The following is a 26,625-nucleotide window of genomic DNA, read 5'->3' as shown; positions in this document are numbered from 1 at the left end:
AAGCAACAGTTGACACTTTTCTAGATTCAAGTATAGCACTTCTTATCCCAATGGAAAGCCAACTGAGGAACGCTGAATCCATCAAATACTGGATCACCTCCTCCCCGACTCCCATCTCCCTGACAACTAGAAGGGGTCGTACAGGGTCACAGAGCATTACTTCCAGCTCCACTGTCCTCTGCCAGCCGCATTCCCCTGCTTGGCTTACCCTACTTATCTTACCCTCAGTTTCTGTCAGTCAGTCATTCCAGGAAACCCTCCCTGCTTGGTCTTCTGTGTTATGTAGACTCTGCAGAACCGTGGCTGGTTTGTTCTCATTATGCCCTTGTGATGGCTTGTATATGCTTGGCCCATGGAGCAAGGGGCCCTATTAGAAAATATGCCCTGTTGGAATAGGTGTGGTCTTGTCTGAGTAGGTGTGTCACTGTGAGTGTGAGCTTTAAGACCCTCATCCTAGCTGCCTAGAAGCGAATCTTCTATTAGCAGCCTTCAGATGAAGATGTAGAACTCTCAGCTCCTCTCGTACCATATCTGCCTGGATGTTACCATGCTCCTGCCTTGATGATAACAAACTGAACCTCTGAACCTGTAAGCCAGCCCCAATTAACTATTGTTCTTATAAGTGTTGCCTTGGTCATGGTGTCTGCTCACAGCAGTAAAACCCTAGCTAAGACATCCCTCGAAGCTTACGTGTATCGGGCTCATCATCTTAATTTGCTAACCGAAAATGATCTTTATAGAAAGGCACTTGCATCTATGCTTTGTCTTGACTTCCTTACTGCAGGGACAAAAAGCATAGCCGCCCACTGACCTCTTCTCGAGAATGTCAGAAAGGTGAAGGAGGGGAACAGATGGCACTATAGCTGTTAGGGCCGGAGGTAGGAGGGGGCTTCTCTCTTCAACCACAGTTTTCTGAGACCCTTTAAAAGATCTGTTGACCCTCTGACATTTGCATGCATTTGTGTGTGTGTATGTGTGTGTGTGTGTGTGTGTGTGTGTGTGTGTGTGTGTGTAGAATAATAAGCTCACCTATTGAGTTTGGGCCACCTCCATGTCAAATATTCAATGGCCACTACATATAGGTCAGTCCATAAAGAGAACATTTCCATCATTGCAGAAAGTTATATAACACAGACCATCACTGATTGGTGTCATTATTTCGGAATTAATACGCTGATAGAATTTGAGTCACACAGTGGGTTTGTAAAATGGCTTGCCAACATTCAGAAACGAAAGCTTTATAATTTGATATCTATTTCTTTTGGGAAGCCTTTCTGCCTCTCTCCCATAGGAGCTAAAAAGAACTCCTTACTCACCGGTCTCTTCCCACAGTCCTCCGGTGTTATCTCATGGATGATAAGATTGCCTCCTCCCTAACCTAGGGGACCACACCCAACCTGGCCTCCTTCCAATCTCAAGTGCTCCGAACCACACTGCAAATTGTGTTAACCGGGTTTAAATGCTCATCTCCGGGGTAGCCTTGGGCTGAGGTTTGGGCTTTCAGCTGGAAGCTGAGCGGGAGCGCTGCTTCTCTAACCGCGGAGAAGAGCTATCATCCAAAACATCTGTTGCATTTTCACAAAGTACTTCTTTCCGGTCTTGCAGAGAGCCCTCCAGTCCGCAGCCCCCATCATCTGGGCCCGCCCCTCGCAACGAGATCGCGGGGAGGGGCCGAGGCGAAACCGGAGCCCAGCGCCCACCACCCTGGCTGGCGACGTGGCTCCGCGGCCCCGGCCTCCCCCGGCGGCGCCGTGGCCAATGGGCGCGTGAGTGGGGCGGCCCGAGCCTCCCGGAGCCAGCCGGGCGCGCCCCTCGCTGGGGAGGGGACAGCGGCTGCGGCGCTACGAGCCCCCACTGCCCGGCAGCCTCCCTTTGCTCGCGACTATGGCGCGCGGTGGCCGCCTGGGACTCGCCCTGGGGCTGCTGCTGGCACTGGTGCTGGCGCTGCAGGCCAAGCCCACGGTGCGCAAGGAGCGCGTGGTTCGGCCCGATTCAGAGCTGGGCGAGCGGCCGCCCGAGGACAACCAGAGCTTCCAGTACGATCATGAGGCCTTCCTAGGCAAGGAGGATTCCAAGACCTTCGATCAGCTAAGCCCGGACGAGAGCAAGGAGAGGCTGGGGTGAGGCTGCGGCCCGGGCCGCGCGAGCGACCACGCAGGGGACCACGCAGGGGCCCACGGCCCCCTCGGAGGGAGCCACGCGGGACCACGAGCGCAAAGCGAAAGCGAAATCGCGCCAGTTGGTCTTAGGGCTGAGGCCAGAGCTAGGCTCAGAGGCACAAAGTTGCTAACCGGTGCTCAGACCCCGCGTGGAGGTCGCCACCACGCCCGGCCAGGATAGCTTCCCACGGGAGGCGAGAACGTGGCAGCGGCCTGGGGAGCAGGGAGCGAGAGGGCCCGCCCCCTCATCTAGGTTTCATCAGAAGAGACTGGAGTGAGCCAGAGTTTTTTGGCTGTGGCCTTTTAGTACCCGGTTCTTTCCCACAGTCCAGAGAGAGGTACTTGAGACTTGCTTAAACAAAATCTCAAGATCAAACAAATGTGTAAGAGCTGGAGAAGCTTGTTCTTGGCCTGTCTCTAGGTCAGGGTGAATGTTCTTGTCATCTGACCAGTCACCCCAGAAATCTCACTTAGAGACATAGAAATCAGGTTTTTAAAGGGGCTAATTGGGAGAAGAGGTGTAGAGATGGACACTGATTCTTTGGACTCTAGTTCCAACATTATGGGTGAGACACTCAGCTTTTTGACAACTGATTGTCAGGAGCAAAAAATAAAACAAAACAAAAACAAACAAACAAAAATCCCTGCAAAATGGCTTTGGTGATGAATTGTGAGTTTAGCTTGGAATCAGGAAACATACCTGGGCAACATCTCAGTAACCCCTACCCTGGTGCCCAGGAGACACATGGACATTGTGCAGTTATCCAGAAACCTGCCAGAGGGACTAGAAGCCAGTGAGGAGCAGGTGAAGGCAGGGCTGAGGAGGAGGAACACAGCAATCCTGCCTGTGGGCCACCGGAGCTTCCAGAACCTGCTCCTGGGGGGTGGGGGGGGAGGAGGAACTTCGAGTTCTGCTACAGTTGTAAAGAACACAGCCATCTCTGTGCCACGGAAAGGCCAGAGTATTCAGTGGGACAGGATAAGCGATACCTGTTGTGTAGGTGAGCATCTGCCTGTGCTGATAAAAAGACCTTTGGACTTCAAAGTCACCTCCACACGGTATCTTTTATTTGTCAGGGAAGTACTTTCTCTTCCTTTTTTGGGGACTTTAACAATAGGGGCCATTGATAAATTCACTACACTGTGCTGCTTTGAGGCCTGGAGACTGAGTTATTCTGGGGCCCTGATTGCAGCCATTCTGCATTGTCTTGGAAAGGAGGAAAAGGGAGTTAGGAACTGGAAACACTTAAGTTTAGGTTCTCTGGCTTCATTTAATTCCCACATCAGGGTAATTAGCTTAAGTGCCAGGTAGAAGGGGTGGTGACGTTCTCATCCTTGTATGAAGACTTTGTTCATTTATTCATTTAGCAAGCACAGCAGTGGCTCCTGTGTTTGGACCATGTTTGACATCTGGCAAGTACAAAGATGAACCCTCATGTTCTAGGTCTCAGGGTGCTGGCTACCATCCAGTGTGGAGGAGGACAGGCAAACACCTTCAGGATTGCTGAGATGATGACATCATCCGTGTGTTTTGCAGGAACCCCCTCCCGGGGGGGGGGCTTCAGGTTGGAGGGAGGTGCCTGGTTTTGTAGGTGGTATGCTTATGGGATGGTTCAAAGGTTGCTGGGTGTACGATAATAGAAAGGTGTTCCTGAAGTGAGGGGCCCGCTTATTTATCATGGTTTTAACTCTTGTGGGGCAGGAGGGGTGCAGGGAAGAAGAATTGGGAGGTAGAAGAGGAGGGAAAGTAAAGATCAGAGGGACAGCCTCAAGGAGGTAGAGATGTTATCAGTGTCTGTGTGTGGTGGACAGGACGTCCTAATCCCCAAACCTTGTTGGGAAAGCCTGGCAGTAGAGTGCAGAGTGTAACCGTGGCAGAAATGGAGTCCTGGGCAGGCTGGGGTCACTGCGCCTGGGAATTAGGATGAGAAAGACGGTAGCACTTGTCCTTGACCCCGTGTTGAGGAAGGAACCAAAGATAACTTCCGGGTCCCTGGCCGGAGCCCCTTCCCATCTAAGGTCACCTGGGTCAGAATTGGGCTGGGACTCTTGGAAATGACAGATCTAGGCTGGAACTCACTGGGAAGTTGCCTCTCTGTCTTTTTTCTCAACAGCCCCCTTCATTCAAGTCTGGGCTGGCATGGGAGTAGCATGGCTACATCTTGGCAACTCTGTGTCTATCCCTTGACTGTCTATTGAAAACACATGTCATGGTTAGGACGTCTGGAAACAAGGAAAGGTTCCAGGTTCAGTGGCCTCATGTAATCTTAGAAAAATGTCAGTTACTTTCCAACGTGGTTTCACCTGTTCACCAAGTGTCTGGTTTTTCTTGTCTCCTTGACAGCAGCTGTCAGGGGAACTCCCTTTGCCCTGCACCCCTCCTGGAGGCTTTATTGACTGCTTTTACTTGCTGGGAGTTAGCATTTTACTTCCACCCTTCACCTACATTGTTGTCCCAGTGAGAAAAGGCACCTTCCTCCCCTTCAGTCCTCACAGGTCTTGTCACTTGGGCATTTCTGCTCACAGTGGGGCTCAGAGACTCACTTGCATGAGGTCACACAGATAACCAGAGCCACAGGAAGATCTACATGTCCTGACTAATGCATTCGGAGAGTACATTCCATTTCCTTTCTCAGGATCTTACTCCTGTGATTTTCCAGAGGTCAAGACCACTCCTATAATTCCAGTCAAGAGTTTTAGAGCTCTTGCCCTGTGTTGGGCGGATCTAGGCCCTGGCCCTGGATGTCGATAGGTCCCGTGATTTCAGGCCATTGAGCCTTTGTTGGCCTGAGTATCTGCTTCTCCATGGCGATGGGTAACCAATGGGTAGTGTTGCCAGGGTGTCCTTCAGACTGGAGCAGCCCCAGCCTGACTGGTGTTGAGTGAATCCTGCTGCGACCAGCCGGGTTGTCCCCAGAGAAGCCTGAAAATGCATGTGATTCAATCTTTCAGTCCCAGATCTGCTAAAATTGTGCTTGAAGGGACATTTTAAAGTCCACAACTTTCCGAGAAAGGAGCTAGGCTCCTTGAATTCAGGTAGGAGATGTTGACTGGTTTCCCCTCCCCGATTCTTCATCTTTCCTACTAAAAGTTACAGGTCAAACCGTATTTATAAAGAACTAAAGAATTCAGTTCCCCTCTCTAATTTAGTCAGTGTTAACTGTTAATTAGAACTACCACTAACAAAATGTATCACTGGGGTTGATAGAATTCTAGCCCCAAAGAAAGATACTGAGTCTCCATTGGCCAGTAGGACCTCATCCAGGTGTGTGGAACGTCTCTTAAACATTACGTTAGCATTAGCGTATGGGTGTGAGGAAGTCCCTCACAGAGGTGACACTCTTAGCTTGTAGCTACTTAACTTAGAGACGGACAGACGGTAAGTTTCCAACTTGGATTTTACCCTGAATTAGTGTTTAGGATGCCTGGGTAGAGTCTAGCTTGATATCTCCAGAACCTAGGTCAAAGTAGAGTTGGAAACCCAAGAGGGCACAGTGGTCTATATCCTGTTAGCAGAGCTGCTCAGTTTCTTCAGCTGCCAGAGGGCCAGCTTTGTCCAACAGGATTGGTCTCCTGCTCCTTAAGTTTCAAATCCTTGAGTACAAGAGAGTAGGACTTAAAAACAAACAGCTCCTTTATCTTTCGATTAACATAAAATTTCCTGTTGTTGCATTGTACCTAAAGCTCAACACAGTTAGACCTAATCGATCTTCCGGGCCACTTCTCATCGGGTGGTCATGACATCTCCAAAGTCCTGAGCTGAGAAAAATTCTGAGTTCATATCTAGGTTTCAGGATATAGAGGCATGGTCCATTAGTGCTGTCTGCCCCTGGCCCTGGTTTCCGGGAGGAGAAGGCATATCATCTTTGGAAGGAAGATGGACTGAATCTATCTTAGAATTTTTATAACATTTAAGACTGCAAATTGCTTCATGTTGCCAGGCCAATACCATACAATTTTGATTGTGGCCCTGAGGGATTTATGGTTTCATTTTATTACTTTTTTTTTTTTAAAAAACTACAGGAAAATTGTTGATCGAATCGACAGTGATGGAGACGGCCTTGTTACTACTGAAGAGCTGAAAGTTTGGATCAAACGGGTACAGAAAAGATACATCTACGATAATGTGGCTAAAGTCTGGAAGGATTATGATAGGGACAAAGACGAAAAGATCTCCTGGGAAGAATACAAGCAGGCCACCTATGGCTACTACCTGGGTAAGACACCACAGCAGAGATGGCACAGTGGGGAGCAAGGTCACAGGAGGCTCATCATGGCTGCCTCCTTCACCCAAATGTCACAACCTTCAAGTGAAACCTGTTGTGTAACATCCTCCTCCACCTACTAAGAATGTACCAAGTTGCTTCCTTTGACTGACATAGGGGAAGGAGTCTTCGGTCATGGCCCTGCTTAAACTCTCAGAAGTGCACACAGAGAAGAGAAAGAAAAAAAAATGCTTCTGACAGTTTCTAATTGCTGCTGTCGTTGGGTAGTAAGGATGAAGTACACCCAAAGCATCATCAGGAAACGGAATTCCGTGAAGTGGGGAGAGGGGTGGAAACCAGGCCTTGAAGCGTGGATTTCAGTTTGGAGAGACTGTGGGGAGGGTGGCATTGTTGGAGGGGCAGAGGCACAGAAATGCATGCATGGTGGGTGAGGCTTGGGTTAGTAGTAGGTTAGAGGAAGGAGGGAGGAGTATGCCACAGACCCTCCAGATGGACAACAGGGAGACAGGCTTGGGGAGAAAGGAAGGTAATCAAAGCCAGATTCTGAGAGCTTGAAAGCTCAGCAGAGGCATTTAGATATTCTAGAACACAGGGAATCCTCGTATATCCTGGATGGAAAGGCGTAAATGAAGGCAGAAGACTATAATATAATAAGGTCTGAACTTGTGTGGTCTAAAGCCTGTGCTCTTGAGCACCTGCTATAAAGTCCCTGCTGGGCACTGAGGTCGATTATGGGATGGCTTGGAGGGAGGGAGAGTGCAAGGGGCATTTTGAATAGAAGTGTTTTCAAGAAGTCAGTGGGTGAGTAAGGATGGCTTGTATGTGTGTGAAGCATAAGTGAATGGGAACGGAGAGGCTCCCTTTAAAAAGGCTGTGTGTGCCCTGCAGGAAACCCTGCTGAATTCCAAGATAGCTCTGATCATCACACCTTTAAAAAGATGCTGCCACGGGATGAGAGGAGGTTTAAGGCTTCAGACCTCGATGGCGACCTGACAGCTACTCGGGAGGAGTTCACTGCCTTTCTGCACCCAGAGGAGTTTGAACATATGAAGGAGATTGTAGTTCTGGTGAGAACCGTGAAAATCCAGACTGGGAAAGGATCAGGGAGAAAACTGTCCCCACACCTTGTCCCTTTTTCCAAAAGGAGACTTTCAGCCTGCTGGGGAACTGGGGAAGGACTGGAGTTGAATATGTCAAATCTCTATCTGTCCAGGAAGTAGTCAGGACAAGCTAGCTGTTGTAACAGACACCCGATGGAAGCCACCTAACACGGAGTAAGCCTGTTCCTTACTTGCACGGTGCCCATTAAAGATGGTCCCAGGCAGATCCCCTGGGCAGCTCCCCATTAAACAGTGGGAGGCTATCTCTACCCTCTGCTCTGCTGTCTTAGAGTGTCAGGTGGCAGATAAAGGACAGAGACAGAATGAAGAGATGTGATAGCCTGTCTTCACTGTTCAGCCCAGGAAACAGGATATATGTACCCATTTATGACCTGGCCCATCTTAGTTATGCAGAGCCTGAGAGACGCCATTTAGATAAACTCAGAAAGAACTGGTGGGTTAGTGAGCCGCTAGCCAGACTCTGCCCTGTTGCTGTTGCTATTGTTGTTGTTGCACTCTCTTTCTTCCCTCCCTCCCTCCCTTCCTACCTTCTTCCTGTTTTCATCTTGGAAGGATTAGAAAACCTTATGGAAACACACAGAGATTGCAGCTGGAAGGCTGCTACTTCAACTGTATGCCCTGTGGGCAGATGGCTTGGATGCCAAGCTTATAAAGGGTCAGTGCTGTAAGGGCTCGAGTGTCACTGCTTTCCATAGTGTCCCACTGGGCCCCGCCTGTCTTCATTTTTCATGACATTTAAATAAATGTCATCACCTGTTTCCTGGGCAGAGTCAGTTCCAGCCGCTGGGAAGCTGTTAATGAAAGGTTTTTTTTTTTTTTCTTTCATAAACAGCTCTGAATATCTTAGATCCCCAGTCAGTGACAATGCTCACTCCTGCCTCATACTTTGCCTCATGACGTCCATGACCCCAAGGACCAGGCAGTGGTCCAAGAATTATTTCTCATATTCACTCAACATCCATTGAGTGATAACTAATGAAATGGGGCGGGGGGGGGGCAGGGTAGCTACCACAGGGAAATTGTTTGCCTTCAAGCGAGATTGGTGCTCTGGATTCCAACTGTTTTCCTGAATGAGGAAGTCCTTGGGTTACAGGACAGTAAATTCCCTTAGTAAATTACTGATGTGGGAGGGGGGTGGACAGGACGATCCATAGCATGAGAACTTAAAACTAAATACAGCTAATTGGAGAATACTTTCACAGTCAGTTACTGTTTAAATCTCTGTAGTTTTATATGTGTCTCTGACACCAGCTGAGGGTCCTAGCTGTTCACTATGGAATCTGCTTTTATCTGGGGCTTCTCCTGCTGGACTCTCAGACTCCTAGGGTGATGTCTGGTGGTGGGTATCGGTCGGTTGGTGTGCTGGGCTTCGTGAGAGCGTCAGAGCACAGTGAGTTTACAAACACTCTTTCTTTTGAGGAGAGGGTTCCGATTTAAAATTGTGGAGAAAGGATATGGGGATTCCAACCGTCATCTGTTTGCAGTGTAATTGGGCTGCCCAGAAGCTACTAGAATAAGTCGCCAAGCGTTATAAAGGCAGACAAAGAGGGCAGTAGGAGTCTCAAAGCATATGGCCATCTTGTTGTTTCCCCATTACTTCCTAGGAAACCCTGGAGGATATCGACAAGAACGGGGATGGTTTTGTGGACCAGGATGAGTACATCGGTGAGTGCGGGCTGCAGTGGCTGAGCTGTCCACAGTGGGCAACATTCTTCTCCACACACTCCCACCCGTGAACTGATGGCCTCACTGCTGGGAGCTCCCAACAGAGAGGACCCTCCAGCACTATTTGCTGCATAGGTCCAACTGGCCAAGTGAGTAATTAAACTTCCCTTAGGGGGAGAAAAAGCCAAAGGAGGCCAGCCAGCAGCCCTCCCCACGGGTCCCAGGGTGCTCTTTGTCACGCTGCCTTTAAGTGGGATTGGAGAGCCTGCTCTATGGTGAGGCTAGAGTAAATGGGAGGATTCTACTGCTAGGAACGGACACCATGACCAAGACAACTCTTATAAGGACAACATTTAATTGGGGCTGGTTTGCAGGTTCAGAGGTTCATCAAGGCATGAGCATGGCAGCATCCAGGCAGGCATGGTGTAGGAAGAGCTGAGAGTTCTACATCTCATTCTGAAGGCAAACAGAAGATTGGCTTTCCAGGCAGCTAGGATGAGGGTCTTAAAAGCCCATGCTCACAACGACACACCTACTCCAACAAGGCCACGCCTCTTCCAACAAGGCCCCACCTCCTAATAGTGCCACTCCTTGGGCCAAGAATATACAAACCATCACAGAGGAGAAGACTCAAATTAGGCATAGGTCTGCTGGCTGAGAACCTGAGTGTGGGTGGGTGAGACTGTGACTAATGAGATTGGTCAATTAGAGATGCTCATCCTCTGGTGGTCTATCCTAGCTGGAGGAACCATAGTTGACATTTTTTTTTTTTTTACTGAGAAACCAGGAAATTTGCCTGACTGAAACTCAGATCCACAGCAGCCTGTAGTCCCTAAGTACAAAGATCTGCAGCCCCACCAAGTAACTGCCCAGCAGTGGCTCAGGACTGCAACCTCAGGCGGCTGTCTTATAAGAGCTCTCCTTTTCCTGTCTCAAGTTAAAACTGGGGTCGGGGTGGTAGCATGGGGAGCACTGGATTGAGTATTGACTTATGGAAAGAGATGGAGAACTCTGTGTGTGTGTGTGTGTGTGTGTGTGTGTGTGTGTGTGTGTGTGTGTGTAAAACAGATGCATAAGGACAAGCTCTCTGGTAATGCTGAGCACAGCTTCTGCTAGCTGTGAAAAGTCACGTGGTTGTAGAGCTGGACATTTCCCTGTCTGTCATGGGAAATAGGCAGGTCCTTTGCCTCAGCAGCTAAGGTGACTCTAGCTTTGTACCATATGGATGCTAACAGTGGCCTCCTCAGTGTAGGTGGTAGAGCCTCTTGAGAGGCACTTAAGGGAGGGGAGTGTTCAGAGCCTCAAACCTGTCACCATGACAGCAGTGATTGAATTAAACAGAGAGAAAGGCTTCCTGACCAAAACAAACCATGGGTACTTTGGGCTAGCAGTGTATGTTCTTGACACTTCTCCTGAACTCTTCATTGAGGTGGTGCCTGCCTGGGGCACAATTCTGAGTGACTTTGACTAAAAGAAACACTTTATTTTCTGGAATGTGCAGGATGGGGAAGAGGGTATTATATTTGGTAATCGAATTTTCAGCAGCTAATATCGAGAAAGACTTTATGTATGAACCTGTCAGGCAAGGGGCCTGATTTCTAGGGTGTGCCCACTTTAAGCAAGCTAAGTGAGTTGCTAGTGTGGCACACTGGAAAGGCTCTGGGATGTAGAGTCCTAGTTTTCCCATCCACTGACTGTGTGACCCTCAGAGAACCCTGTAATTCTCCTCTGCCTGGGGTTTCAGGATGGGTAACAGGATGAACTGCACCCATTCCTGCAGGGTTGACTGAAGCTCAGACTAGCTCATGAGGTAATCATTTCTCAAAAGACAGTATTCAGGGGTGGCCATTTGTTCAGTGAATAGAGTGCTTGCTGTACAAGCATAAGAACCTGGGTTCAGCTCTCCAGTACCCACAGAACAAGTCTGGAGCTGTGGCACACACCTGTTATCCCAGCACTCGGGAGGCAGAGACTGCAGGACTCTGGGGCTTAAGGTCCAGCCCTCAGTCTCGACAGCCCGCAAACTCCAGGTGCATTAAGAAAGGCCATGTCTCAGAATACAAGATGAAGTCAGTAATGGATGAAGAAACCTGACATAAAGCTTTGGTGTACCCACACATGAGTACACATGGGAACATATACACACACAATGTGCCAGTATTAGCCATGAGTTTGTTGTTGTTTGCTTGGTTGACTGGTTGCTTGGTTGCTTGGTTTGCTTTGGTTTTAGGTTTTTCAACACAGGATTTCTCTGTGTTAACAACCCTGGTTGTCCTAGAACTCGCATTGGAGACCAGATTGGCCGTAAACTCCCAGAGATCTGCCTGCTTTTGCCTCTAGTGCTAGGATTAAAGGGGTGGGTCCCCGTGCCAGGCCACCTTGTGGTTTTTCTTGTCTTTTTCCCTTCTTTCAAGTGTCTACTCAATCTGATGACTGACTTTCCCTTTACCTTGAAACTTTATACGAAGAACTTTTTTTTTTCTTCTTTGAAACATTGTGGTAGTTTTTTCCCCAAATTGAAACTTTAATACCAAAGGTTTCTTTTCTATACTGAAATTTCATCACAGAAAGCTTTGGGTCTGTTCTTTTCTATTCTTTTCTTGTTTGGTTGGTTAGTGTCCCCACACCCACCCACTCCACCCCACCCTCTATATTGAAACTTTTTTCTTCTTATGGCTTTGAAACTGTGTTTCCTTCAGAGAAACCACCCGTGTGATGTGTAAGCAGACAATAACAAAACAAAATAACCCAAATTAAAGAGTGAATGGCGGCTGGACATGGTGGTGCACACCTTTAATCCCAGTTTTTGGCAAGCAGAAGCAGGCAAATCTCTGACAGTGCCAGGTAGCCTGGTCTACTAGTGAGTTCCAGGTCAGCCCAGTGACATAGTAAGACACTGTCTCAAAATAGCACACAGAAAGTAGTGTATGAATGTTCCCTTCTCTTTGTCCCTGGCACTTTATAAAGTTGAGAACATGATCTGTCTTATAGTAATTGTTAGAGAAGTGAAAGAAGGTTGTCTGAGAAAACCCTTGGGAGTTGAGGTAAGCCACTGAATGAGCACAGAGGGCAAGATGGCGTTGGCAGCAAGCCTCCGATGGTCCTGTGCAGCCTCCAGTTCAGGAGCGGTGGGATGCATCCTCACCCCAATTGTAAAATGGAGGAATAGCAGCCACTACTTCAGACAGTGTAAAGGAATTGAAAAGAAAAGAAAAGATACATCGGATACTCATGGGATACTTCCAACTATGAAAAGTGTTACTTTGTTTTCCCCTTCATGGTGCCTGCTAGAATAGAGGCCGTCCCATAAGTAGCCCCGTGGTCTTGAGAAATATAATTTACTGATTATTATCTTCATTTCACAAGCGCTGGGCTTACACCATGAACTAAGGAACCCAAGTCTTGTCCGCTGGCTTCTAACCAAGTCCTGTCAGTGGCCATCCCGCAGCTGTGTATCCAGTGTGATTTAGTTCTCTCCATGGGCTGTCACCCTTCCGAAAATGCAGGGGTCAAGCTTTTTTGGTTTTTCCCTTCCTGGTTGCCTTCTGTAACTGAAAACAGCTTTGCTTTCTAGCGGACATGTTTTCTCACGAGGATAATGGCCCTGAGCCAGACTGGGTTTTGTCTGAACGGGAGCAGTTCAATGATTTCCGAGATCTGAACAAGGACGGGAAGCTGGACAAGGATGAGATTCGCCACTGGATCCTCCCTCAGGACTACGACCATGCACAGGCCGAGGCCCGGCATCTGGTGTATGAGTCAGACAAAAACAAGGTAGCTTCCATGTTCAGAGCCATCAATCAACAGGAAGCAGCCTGTTCAGGGTTGGGTTTGTCAGCCTTGTTAGCAACACCATCGGCTCCTTTTGGCCATTTCCCATTTACTCCTCTTACTCTCCAGGAGAAACCTATATAATACACCAGTACCATGACAGCTGCAGGGAGCAAGACGCCATCTTTCCTGCATAGTCTGGCATGGGCCATAGACTAAAATTACCGAGCACACCCTGTAGGACTAAGGCATCTTTGATGTGGTCAGGCCATAGGTGTAAGAAATTCACCCAGTATGCCCTGAGGTAAATTTGTTTCTCCTTTCATCTAGTCATCAAGTATTTATAAAACATGTCTGACATAGAAAGTCCATCCCTTTAGAGGTCAAACACCTCAAGCAAGTGCCTGGGGTTCTGTTTGTGTGTTTGGGGGCCAGGAGCTCAAATGACTTAAAGTATTTCCATTCCCACTGATAGGAATCCAAGTAAACAGGCTGGGAGTGTTTGTAACTCAGTCACAAGGCACTTGGCTATCATGAGTCAGGCTTTGGGTTCAGTCCCTAGTACTATAGTAATAATAATTTGTTAGAATCTAAATGAGGAAATAAATAAGATTAGGAAAACATTGCTGCCTCATCTGGCTTTAATCGCCCCAAACACTGAGCTTTGCAGACCTACATGTTACACAGTGAGGCCATGAAAGGGAAGTGAGGGTCTTTCTGGCCTGTTTTGAGAACACCCACATTGCTCGTAGAGTCTACCTTCTGAGTTCCCAGGAGCTCTCTGAGGCACTCCAGTGCGGCTTCTACCAATAGCCAGATTCCGTTCCAGTTTGGAGTTTGGCACTGTTGCCACAGGAGATGAGAAAGGAGCACTTCTGGACGATTAGGTGTACACTTTGAAACCCCCTCAGATTAGTGGACATAGTGCTGACCAGCAAGAGCTCCCAGTGACCCCTGACCGCTCTTTTGTTTTCTCTCAGGATGAGATGCTAACCAAGGAGGAGATTCTAGACAACTGGAACATGTTTGTGGGAAGCCAAGCCACCAATTACGGGGAAGATCTGACCAAAAATCATGATGAACTTTGAAGGACACTCATCCTCATGTGGCCAACGGCCTCCGGCTTTCTGCGATGTTCTGGGTGATTGCTATAGGTGTCAAGTGTATAGCAGTTGTGTCCCTAAACAATGCTATTATACCTCAGATTGGGGTAGAAATTATTTTTCACTCCATATTTACTGGAAAATAACCATCACTATTTATTCCAGTAGGATTTTTCCTGAAGCACATTAAACTCTTGGCAAATTGCAGTTCTCTGAGGGGATACATTGCTACAGCATGATTTTCTAGACTCCTCCTCTACTTAATTAATTAATGGGCAAGAAATCATGAAAGGGTTCTGTAGCTCAAGGTGGGTGGGTGGGTGGGACACTGCACAGAATAATCACTATGTGTTTGAACTATTAAATTTTGGGTTTTTTTAGTTGCCACTGTTAAATGGTGGTGAAGGTAAGGCTTGGAGGAGTCAATGTTGTATTTTCCTAGGTCAGCCAACCTTGGAATAGGCATGGTATTTCTAACTCTTTATATTTGGAGCTGTTATCATAAATGGTATATAAACTTTTGTGCGTTTTCCTTATGGGCCTGCTAATGTGCACAGTAAACCCACATCTTTGGGGTTTTGTTTTGCTTTGTTTTTAATACTAAGAAGCAATCAAAAAAAAGATAATGTGAACAAGAAAGAAATTTTAGGATTAGGAAAAAAGATGAATGCCAGGTATTTGAAAAACTGTATGACCATGGTCAACACTTTAATATACTTGAGAAATTTTTTTACATGTTAATGAACCGGGTCTGGTTTTTTAAAAAATAGTGAATAGAAATGCAGTCCCTTCCTGGCTGTGAGGCTAGGGATCCAGATGTAGTGGAATTTATTATTTGTTGAGTCCTGAACCTTTGAGCCTGCTTCTAGCACAGCTTATGCCAAGGAGACAGGGCAAGGTGATAGCTAAGCCATTGACCAAACTATCTGGAGGAACAATTACAGGTGCAATTCCACCTTGTAAATGGGAGGAGAAGAATAAAGGATGTCTTTGCGGATTTCCCCATGTGTCTTGTGTTTGATTTCATAGAAAGCGTGCTTTCTTTGTTCCTCTGGGATTAAACGTTCAACAGGGTCCGTGGTCTAGATCAAAATGGACTCAGTATTTACTAGCAAGTTCAGAATCTATCAGTAGCTGCTGATTTCATCCCTCTGTACTTCGTGTCCGTCTCTGCAGTTAGGGAACCCAGTGTCATTTCCACAGTAGAATCCGTCCTGAGACAAAATCCAGATCTTGGTATTGCCTGTGGGGCCTGCCGAACAGATCTGGTCCTGCTTCCCTTCTGAGAACTGCCTCTTTCTTTAGTCTTCTTTTTTCTCCCCCTTTCCCCACCCTTTTACCCCATCCTCCACCCTCACTGATTTTGTTGCTTAGATGAACTCCCTGGGTGAGAAATGAACAAAGCCCTAAACAGCGCCAGCCAGCGTAGTTCAGGCTGGGGAAGTAGAGAGCTTCCTGAGCTTGTGTATAGAGCGTGAGTGACGGTATACTGACAAGAACATGGTTGATCCATCCCAAAGCAGCCATGCAACAAAGTCTTTACCCAGCGTGGACTGTGTGGCTTCCTCACATCCAGAGACCAAGCCCCAAGGCCACACACTGTATTGCCTGGTTCTGTGTGTCAGTTTGTTATATGGAGTCATAAGAGAGGAAGGCACCTCAGTTCAGGAAGTATCGTGAGATCCAGCTATAAGGCATTTTCTCAATTAGTGATCAATGGGGCAGGGCCCAGCCAATTGTGGTGGTCCTTGGTTCTATAAGTACACAGGCTGTGCAAGTCATGGGGAGCAAGCCAATAAGCAGGATCCCTCCATGGTTTCTGCTTAAGCTCCTGCCTCTAGGATCCTGCCATGCTTGCATTCTTGTCCTGATTTCAATAATGAGTAGCAATATAGAAATGTAAGCTACGTAAACCCTTTCCTCCCCAACTTGCTCTTTAGTCAAGGTGTTTCGCTGAGGCAATTAAAAGCCCTAAGCCACACTTCAGTTAGGGCAGAATTGATTACAAATTACTGGGGAAGACAGCCAGAGACTCCAGGTGAGGGCCCACCATCCTCACCCCCTTCTTCCAGGAATCCTAACTCCCAAGTAGGCACAGCTGACCTCCTGAAGATGGAGGCTGTTTAGCTCTGAAGATAACTTAGAACACCGAGGTCTTTCCCTGGTCCTGTCCTTTGCACCTGCTGCCCTCTCAGATTCAGGGCACACAACCCCCATTTCCCACAACCTCTGTAACACGCATGTTTCCCATCATTGAGGCCTTTCAGACTCCACAGTTTAACAGAGCTCCACCTGGGCCCCTGCCCTGTTATGCTATGTTTTTTTTTTTTTCACAGTGTAACATTTTAATGATACACATACAAAATGTGTAACCATCAGATCAGAAACAGATATCCAGTTCAGCCTTCTGCATCAGATCATCCAGATTTTATTAGAGCAGTAGTCAGACACTTCTCTATTCTAGCTTAAGCTTTCAGTTGTCCGTGTCTACTGACTGTGGCTCTTCTATTCTTTTTCATTGGCCTACGGATCTGTTTGATGGTGATATCATGCTGTTTTATTTTATTTTTTTTTATTAACTTGAGTATTTCTTATATACATTTCAAGTGTTATTCCCTTTCCCGGTTTCCGGGCAAACATCCCCCTCCCCCCTATGTTTTATGTCTTGGTTTGTATTACAATTTTTATTTGTTTCCTGTAGTCCAGACTACAAGCACAGAGCTGTTTTGCTGGGACAGAAACTTAAAAAACCCCTCATGATTCTAGAGGCCAGAGTGTGAGATAAAAGTGTCAGCAGGCAAGTAGGGAGTTGACTTGTTGGTGGCACTTGCACCTGAGTTAATCCAAGACCCATGGCTTTCTTTTGTTTGTGTTTTTATTTTTATTTTTTTTAATGCAGGCTGGCATGTGCTCTTTATGTCAGTGTTAGGAAGAAGATCCTGGTCTTGCCTGCAGGCAGTCTAGCCTACTTAGTGAATTCTAAGCAAGAGAGGGAACCTGTCTCAAAGCACAAGGTGCACGGTGCCCAAGGAATGGCAGCAGAGGTTGTCCTGTGGCTTTCATGCTCAATCATGCATGCACAAGTGCACACACACAGTGCCTTCCGAATGTCCTGCCTGGACAGACTCCATTTCTTCCAGCTTCGGTGACTCTGGAGCTTGTAGCTCTGTTGTATCACAGTCTCTGTCTTCAAAAGGACTTCCTCTCTTTCTGGACATCTCTCTCAGTGATATAAGGACACTTCCTTTTGGGTCGTCTTGAGTCTTCCAAATAAGGTTATGTACACAGGCTAAGAGCTGAGAGGTGCGTATGCCTTTGGGGAGTAGGGGTACCCTATTTACATTTGATATTACAGAGTTAGCACAGCCAGACCCAACCTCCAAGCTTAAAACATGAAGCACATTGAGGACAAGGGCTTGTCTCATCTGCTTCTGAGGACCTGGAATAGCAGAGTCCTGGACCAGACATCATCAGGGCCCAGATTCAAATCTAGGTACCCAAAGCCTCAGTGATTTAGTATTGAGTTGGAGTAAGATAAGTCTCCAGGTCTTGTGTGTTCTCTCTGTATCTTTGCTCCTCGTTGATACTGATTGCATGGAAATGTCTTAAGTCCTCTAAGCTGGAAACAGGTTCCTGTTGTCTCTCTTCCTAACCTTTCCTTCCCTTCTCTCTCTTGTTCCCTCCCTCTCTCTTTCTTCCCTTCCCTTCTGTCTTAGGGCTTCTATCTCTGTGATAAAAACACTATAACCAAAGCAGTTTGGAGGGGAGAGGGTTTATTTCATTTTACACATTCAGATCACAGCCTCTCACTGAGGAAGTCAGGACAGGAACTCAGTAGGAACTGGGAGGCGGGAGCCGACACAGAGGAAGAGTGCTGTCTACAGTCTTGCTCCTCACGGCTTGCTCAGCCTGCTCTTATGGTACCCAGACCACAGCCCAGGGATGCTACTGCCCACTGGGAACTGGGCCTTCTCCTCTCTTCTCTTTAAAACTGTGTCTCACTCTGCTTCCTAGAATGACCTTGAGTTCAATTTGTGAGCTGCCTACCTCAGTCTCCCCACGCGCTGTGAATCATTATGCCCAAGGACTGATGGCCTCTTTTCCTTTTAAAGGATTGGAAACCCCAACTTCCACAAAATGACAAAGTAACATTGTGTAGCCCAATACGTAGTCATAACAGTTTTGCAAGGTACTCATTATTTTTCCCTGCAAAAGGAATCCCGGTGGATATTATTAGATTACACCTAGTAGAACACAGAGTGCATTTGGAGCATTAAGTTTTTTCTTTCAAGCCAGTGCACATACAAAGACTAATACTCAGAGACTTGAGTGTCTGAGGCTGAGTTTAACACTATTTAAAGAAAGGAAAACCTTCGCCAGGGGGACATAACTGTTAACATGGTGATTTGTAAAACCCTGGATTTCTAATAAGGTCTGACTGTTTCAAGGAAAACATATTTTGTTTCTAGGTAACATTTCAAGTCTTATTATGAACAAACACTACAAAATTGATTTGTAATGGGCAATACTGTAATGTCACAAGGCATTATTTAATGCTTAATGTGACTGAAAGCATTAATTGCTAGGAGCCACATTCTGTCCAAGCAGAATATGAACGCACATTTTGTACCGTCTCTTACTGTACGTTTTCAGATGAATTCGAGTGTGACAAAAGGCGCTCAGAAAGGCTGCACTGTCGGAGGATTCCCTTTACCTGCTCGGATTATTACAGTTGCTCCCTTGTTAGCAAGCACAGGACTCACGCCTGCTCAGAAGTGCCCAGTAACAAGAGCTACAAGCTGCTAAGCTACCACATCTTGTGAAGTAGTGCGCAGCCAGCGACTGACTTCTTTTTAAAGCGTCTGGGTTTACTTAGTCACCTTCATCGTAACATCCTAACTTCCTCTGAGAACATGCAGTTGAGACTTGGCTGTCTCTGCACTCTTAAACTGAGTTTATGGTGCTAGAATTGCCCACTAAAAGCCAGTGAGTGGTGTGATCCTTGGCTCTGGCTTCTGCTGGAAAGAGTGTGTCAGCATACTTCAGCTCCTGGCGTTTACCTAACCTGGAGGCTATTTCCCTAGAAACTATTCTGACTCTCAGTTCTGGTGAGTTCCAGGGGACAATCCAGGCCACATGCATCCCATCATCCCTTGCTCCTTACTCGCCGTTGTAATTTTTCTCACACAAAATAGAAAATGATGTGGGATTCACTACAGATGCACAGAAGAGGAACGTAACAGTTGTGTGTTTTTCTACCTTAAGGTATGTCGTGGGCCCACACAGCATTTTAGTTGTTCTGGGGGAAATGCTGGTGGCTGACTTCCAGGGACCAGGGAAGGGCAATCCTGCCACCAAAACCTTGATGAGCAGGGACTGTGTTCAGCATGGCACTCTTGTCCCCATTTCAAATCAGGAATTTACAAAGGGAAGCAGTGACTCGGGTCATAGAGCTCATTAAAAAGGTGGCTATGTCTGAGCCCAGATTGAGACCCTTGTTGCCAGTATCTCCCCAAACCCTGAGCCACTTTTTCTATGCTCTCTGGGTTTAGACAGACCTACCCCAACCTTGCTCTGGCTGGGCTTCTCCATACAATGGAGGGGTCCGTGGGCCAAAGGGGTTTTGCTGACCCAGAGTCAGTGCCGCCACATTCCAAGTCTTCATAGGACCCAGCATCATGACCCAATGACCTCAGTGCACTTCCAAAGTATATCTTCCAAAAGGTGGCCAGAATAGCAGGTGTCTGCACCTCTAGTTTCCAGTTAGCCAATGGGTGTCCTCCAGTGCTAGGGTTTGTGAGTCCCCTAAAATTCACATACTGAAACTGAGATCCATACGATAGGGTTGACAGCTCACTCTTTAGGGGATGATTAAGTCAAAGAATCCATATCCACATGTACAAGACAAAAAGAGAACCAACCAGCCCGCTTTGCCCATCAACTCTCCGAGCCTGGAAGGACTCACAAGACACCATGGAAACAGAAGACAACTCTTAATAACTACCATAACAGCTACTGCCTCCATCTTGGACTTCTCAGCCTCCAGACTGTGAGAATTCTTTATAAATGGATCAGATTAATGTATATTGTGAGAAAAGTAAGAACAAAGATACAGAACCCTCACAGTGCCCACTGATAAGAAGAAACCATTGGGGTGACCCATAGCCTGCTTTTTCATTTTTGTTTCCACTTTAGGGTCCATAGTGTCAGGGGAGCGTCCATCACAACACCAGGACAATCAGGGCTGTCCTGGGTTACCCAAGACGTGCTGTTTTCCTGCATAGGAGAAAGATTCAGGCTACAAATCCAGGTCTTGCTAAGGGTAAAGTGTTCTCTTGGTCATTCTGTTGCATTAACTCTGACTTAAGACCCTCTCAGTGAAGGACACTATCGTCACCACACTGTTAAAAACCAGGTGGCAGAGCATGGCACAGTATAGAAACTCAGGACCACTGTGATGAGTTGGTCTGACAGAAAGATGAGTCCAGGGCTGGGGAGACGGCTCAGTCAGTGAGGTGCCTCATAAGCACAAGGGCCTGAGTCAAATCCTTTAAAAACTGTTAGGTGAAGGACGGGGGGGGGGGTGTCTTAGTTACTGTTCTATTGCTATGAAAAGACACTATCACCAAGGCCACTTATAGAAGAAAACACTTAGATGGGGGCTTGCTTACAGTTAACTCCCCAGCCATGGACCCATCTTTCTGTCAGACCAACTCTGTTTTCTTCACAGTGGTCCCAACTTTCTATGTCCTACCCTGCTCTGCCTCCAGGTTTTAAACAGTGTGGTGACTATAGTGTCCTTCACTGAGAGGGTCTTATGTCAGCGTTAATGCAACAGAATGACTAAGAGAGCAGAGGATTCGTCCATGATTGTCGTGACGGAAGCATGGCAGCAGGTAGGCAAGCATGGTGCTGGAGAATTAACTGAGTGCTTTACATCCGGATCCCCAGGCAGCAGGCAGAGAGAGACACTGGGCCTGGTGTGGGTGTTTTAAACCTCAGAGCTCATTCCCAGTGGCACATCTCCTGTCTCAAACAGTTCCACTTCCAGGTGACTAAGCTTTCAAATATATGAGCCAGGTGGGTCCTCAAGGCTCACTGGCCACACAGTCTAATGAGCGACCTTAAGTCTAATGAGAGCCCCCACCTAAAGGAGGGGGCGACATTCCTTAGTTAAATGCAAACCCACACCAGGACATACAGACCTCTCCCATGCATACACATTACACACATACATTTAAAGGGAAAGAAAAGACGGGCCCAAAGGTTCTATGGTCTCTGTAAGTTATCTTTCTCCTCCGTCTTTCCCGGTTATACAGTGGAATAAGAATACTGACTTCTCAGAGTGGCTGGACAGCATGAAGAGACCATGTGAGGGCGAGAACCTCTGGGAATGAAGCAAGGCCTCCAAGGACCCACATGAGCACAGGTCCAGAACCAGAAGCTGGGCAGGTCAATGCCTGCACACCCCAGTTTGCTGGAAAATAGTTTCCCAAGTTTGAGGATTACTGCAGAAGTGTTTTAAAACCTTAATGTTTATCTAGGCAAAAGAGCCTTGGTGACAATGGGTAGCCTGGGGCCTTTGTGTATATTGTGCACAGCAAGCATATTCCAGAGCTAGAGCTGAAAAGAGTCTCTGTTTGCTTGAAAAGCATTCGCTTCTGAGTACGGCTGGGAAAGGTCATTAGAGACCTTCTTTTCCAGATGTGGACACAGGCCCAGAGACTAAACCTCAAGTTTTTTCTGTTGTGTTGAGCACAGGCAGTTCTAACATTAGAACCCTTCTCTCTGTTCCCCACCACCATCCTCATCTGGAAAACGGTGATAATGATAATATAGCATCAGCTCTTGAGTGGCTTCCCTGCATTAGGGATGGTCAGCACTCAGTGCACACAGGCTGCCTTTATTGCTGTCACACCTCAGCATGCACTGTCCTCATGTAGCATCAGAGATTAATTTTATTCAGTTACTTGTTGACTTCCACCCGTGACATAAGTGATGGATACAGGCTAAGGATGTGGCAGAGAAGCATCCAAGGTTTGACATTGTGTTGTTTTAAATATAGGAAAAAGAAAGGTGACCTTTCTAGTACTATAGTTCATACTGACAGATAAAAAATAAAAATAAAAATTAAGTATCTACTTACTGGAAGAAGCTAAAGATATATAATGAGTCAAATTCAATTAATGAACCCAGACCATGGGAAATAGATAACCTAGCTGATAGGATATTGGCAAAGAAGTAACTAATATCATTGGATGTGGAGAAGCTAGCAGAACAGCAGGCCTGCAGGCAGTGCATGGCCATTATGTAGAAATGGCCATCTTCATGCCCTAGGTTTGCTCAGGGCTGGGGCTGCATAACCGAGAGGATATCAGTGCTGAGGTTAAGAGTGGGAGTTTGGAGTATGGTAGCTTCACAGAAGCGAATGACTTCTGTCTGCAAACCTCACTGTGCCTTTCTTGTAAAAGGGTTAGAATGGCGCCTCCCTCGCTGCACAGTTGTGAGCTGTTATGTGTGTTAAATTGTGTAAAGTGTTTGGCTACAGGGCTATTCCAAAAAGAGAATTCCACTACGAGGTTCAATAACTGTTATACAAACCTTTAAGGCATTGACAGCCATTTTAAAGGCAAAAACACATACTAGGGAGTTTACAAGGAAATGCACAGAGAACCACCAATAAACCTCACTTTATGACATGGGGGTCTCCATGCGCAGTGTTAGACAATCCACACTATGCTGCACTCATCAGCTTCTGCAGACTGTTCCTGAAGTCTTCTGGAAGGCTCTCTGGTTTGCTAGTGGCTGGGTTCACAAAGACGTGGACTGAAGACCCCGTGGTACAGGCCAGAGTGTCAAACTGTGCTAGTTTAGGGTGGCCAAAGAAAAAACCATCAATGAGATCATGGTGATTTACTGAAGGCAGCTCCATGGTGGGTTTAGGAGGAAACAGAGCCAGTCGGTAACATACACTGGAGCGACCCACTTTCTCCACAGCCAGGGCAGCCAGTGGGACCTGAGGGAAGCCGATGGGTGTATGGTATTTGCACTGATTGGTCACCATGAAGCCCACCAGGGGGGATGTCAGCAAGCTGGTTTCCAGGCCACAGTACCTAGAAAGTGAAATCACAGTGTTTAGGTCACCACGACACTGACACCATCTCCTAACTCGAAGACTGTGTCACGGGCACCCCAGTTCCATCTCTCCCAACCTAAGCTCCTTTGGACAAGTTACTTAACTTCCCCTAACCTCAGTTCCTACAACAATATAATGACCACGGTCTTCCTAGTCTGATTATGAGCATAAAAGACCAACGTTTAGGGATGGAGAGATGGCTCAGAGGTTAAGAGCACATGCTCTTCTTCCAGAGGATCTAAGTTCTGTTCCCAGCTCTCGTGTCAGGTGGCTTACAACTGCCCATTACTCCAGCTCCGGGTGTTTTGATACTCTCTTCTGGTCTCCATGGTCACTGAATTCATGTATACATATCCCCATACAAGTATCTCCCATATATAAAATAAAATCTCTTTTTCTAAAAAGATTTATGTTTATCATTTAATATACCATAGTTCCTAGACATAATGATCTCTCGAGAAACATAAGCTGCCTTAATATAAATCTGTCAACTTCTCTAGTTGTGATAACATATTCTGACAAACGCAAAACAATTTAGAAAGGTTTACTTTAGCTCCTAACTCCAGGTTAGAGTCCACCTCTGCAAGGAAGTCTTGCAGAATCTTGAAATAGTCACATCCATAGTCAAGAGCAGAGTGGAATGAAGGCATGCATGCTTGCTAGTGCTCAGCTCGATGCTTACACAGTTCTGCACCCCATGCCCAGGGGATGGTGCCATCCACAGTGGGCTGGGTCTTCCTACATCAAGCCCCCACAGACATGCCCATAGACCAAACTGATGTAGACAATTCTTCATTGAGACTGTCTTTCCAGATGATTCTAGATTATGCCAGTTTTACAATCAAAATGAACCATCGCACCTGCTTTTCTTCCCAACAAGAGTTAGGTATTTCTGTGCTAAATGAAAAAGAAAACTCATTATAAGACGTTACTGTGCCCTTTAGCTCTGCCTCTACACTGTGATCTCTTTAAGAACGAGAGCTGCATCTTTTTGCTTGTTGACTAGAAATGAGTGGCCCTTGGCATAGAATTTATAGGACCAAATCCCAGCATAGAGGACCTATTGGCAGTTATGGGCTGCTGAGAAATGAAGAGTCAGTTTTCTCTAAGAATGTATCCCCTAATAAATCAACATGTTCCAGTGGAAGACCACACATATTTGAGCAGCACAGATTGGCCTATTTAAAGGTGGGGTGTCACCAAGGTGGGTAGGAAGGGAAGGAGTAGGTAAATCTGGTGGGGGGGGGTGGCCACAAGAAAGAATGAACATGATCAAAACTCAGTGGACAAAATTCTCATAAAAACACAACCCTTCAAGGTCAAACAGAATGGGAGGGAAGAGCATTGTGCCAAGGGCCAGCCCCTGCCTTCTCCCACTGAAGGCCCATTGTTATTCTTGTGATTTAAGCATTTCCCTATGGCTCTTTCTTGCAAAGACTGAATGTGAGGGCTCTCTGTAAAGAACAATGGTGAGTTATGTAAAGGTTTCACTCTAAAATTGTTCATTGGAGGTGGAGTCGTTCCAGGAGGGCTGTGCGAGGGGCTTGTGTGACCTCACCCCTGTGGCACACCAATGTCACCCAGGGAGACACTGGATACTTTTTATTTTCCCACAGGAAAGCTGTCCAATGGAAGAGTCCAGTTACAGAACAGAACAGTTGTTCTATAACATACTGGGTGAGATCATTTGTTACATTAGAACACAATGTGAATCCAGGTTACCTAGAAAGAACTTTGAAAGGATGAACTGGCTTTCTTTTTCTTTTTCCTTGTATGAATGTTTCCAACTGATCACAATTTACCTTTGAAAGAAGAAAATGACTGAATATTTTTTAAAAAGGCACACAAAGATCTAAATGGGGTCTCTTGGCCTTTTCTCTGGCTGTCCTCTGTGTCTCTTCTTCAGGAGTGCCATGTCATAATCTATTCAGGTTACTGTTACAAAAGTAGCATATTCTGGGGTAATCTTATAAACCCAGAAGTTCATTTCGAACCGTTCTGCTATCCTGAGCATCTAAGATTAAGATGCCAGCAGATGGGGTCTGGAGAGAGTTCGCTTAGTGCTTCATAGGCAGTGCTGATGTGTGTGTGTAGGGCATGAGTGAGGACGCTCTCCCAGGTCTAGGTCATAAGGGCATTAATTCAATTCATGAGACTCTGCCCTTACCACCGAATCAACTCCCACGGGGCCCCATCTATAGAGTCTCTCATATTGAAGATTAAATTTCAATGCAGGGATCTGGGATAACACACACATCCCGGGCATCACTGAGAAGAGCCTTACTTTGGGCTCTATCTCCAAGATCCACTGAAATTCAGATCCCCCTCATTTCCACAGCCTCTCTGTGACTTTTCTATTCCAGGCCACATTTCCCTCTCTCTGTTCGGGAGCAGACAGCAGAGAAGCAGTATCTCTTGCCTTCAGGATAGAAATATTTCATGAGCTCCCTGTTTGCAAGTGAGCACAGCCCAGATGCTCTTAAATAATTGAAAGGTGCCACATTTAAGCACAGCAGCCACTGTGCACCTGGGATGTGAGAAGCCTGTGCCCCTGCACTGTCCTCTCTTCAGTCTTCCAAACAACCCTGCAAGGTGGTGTTTGCCTCCCTGACTTTATAGGGAATAAAGAGAGAAATTTGCAGGCAATAGTGCTGGGCCTGGCTCCAAACTCTGGGCTCTCATGATGCAAATTCACACATGCCTCCCCGACCCAGATTCCAAAATTTTAGATGATGAAACTAACAAAAAAAAATCTGCATCTCAAGTCAATGAACTACATTAAAATCTTTTTAATTATTTGAGAAACCCATACAATATATTTTGATAACCCCTTAGTTAATTACCCTAACTCCTCTCATATTCATCCCACTTCCCATAATCCCACAACTTCTCTTGTGTGTGTGTGTGTGTGTGTGTGTGTGTGTGTGTGTGTGTGTGTAGGATCAACCTACCAGGAGCCATAACCCTCTCACTGTAATTGTTTCTGTGACATCAGAGCAGTGTTATCTCCTGAAACACCACACACTGTGTTCAAAACTTCACAAACCAGTTTGACGGGATTGGTGGTGGCCACAGGCTTCCAGTGAGAAGCTTTTCTACTGTTACTTTTCTTTTTCTGCAAAGTATGTAAGGGTAAAACTCAAGTAGTCATAAGTCCCCGAAAATAAACCCAGTAGTTTCCTATGGGCTATTACTCTTCCCTTGGTGAGATATTGGTTTGTTCCCCTTTGGTTGCCCAGGAAAGTCGTGTTCCCCCTTCTATTCTCACATCTTCTTTCCGTTATATTTCTATCTTCAACAAGTCTTAATTGTGTACCCCTTACATCTCCAGCATGTCCTAGATAAGGAAGAGGAACCAGCTGCAGAGTGAGGTCTCCTTTGCATACTGTGTAAATCTCAAGCAAAATAAATGATCAGACTCAATCCCAATAAAATGTGATAAAC

At 46.6% G+C, this 26,625-nt stretch overlaps 2 protein-coding genes across 10 annotated transcripts in view; one reads left to right on the top strand and one right to left on the bottom strand.

Annotated features, from left to right (window-relative positions):
- Positions 1–26,625, bottom strand: part of Them7 (thioesterase superfamily member 7) — a 244,030-nt gene that overhangs the window by 53,639 nt on the left and 163,766 nt on the right. For 3 of the 9 annotated variants that reach the window (XM_087654574.1, XM_087654575.1, XM_087654573.1), the window contains one exon: positions 21,986–23,158. The exons of 5 other annotated variants lie outside the window; for them this stretch is intronic. In XM_087654574.1, the coding sequence (XP_087510700.1) occupies positions 22,985–23,158 (174 nt within the window). In that variant the 3' untranslated portion in view covers positions 21,986–22,984. 9 annotated transcript variants of the gene reach the window in all.
- Positions 1,433–15,669, top strand: Rcn1 (reticulocalbin 1). Its single transcript, NM_001108586.1, is given in 6 exon segments — positions 1,433–2,120; positions 6,183–6,376; positions 7,274–7,452; positions 9,111–9,171; positions 12,746–12,945; positions 13,923–15,669. Coding segments are annotated over 6 exon segments (978 nt in total). The 5' UTR covers positions 1,433–1,884; the 3' UTR covers positions 14,031–15,669.

This window comes from Rattus norvegicus, chromosome 3 (genome assembly GCF_021556685.1).
Source record: "Rattus norvegicus strain SHRSP/BbbUtx chromosome 3, alternate assembly SHRSP_T2T, whole genome shotgun sequence".
In the NCBI taxonomy this organism is placed as follows: Eukaryota; Metazoa; Chordata; class Mammalia; order Rodentia; family Muridae; genus Rattus; species Rattus norvegicus.
The sequence above is the reverse complement of the archived record's forward strand: the minus strand, read 5'-3'. Positions and strand labels throughout refer to the sequence as shown.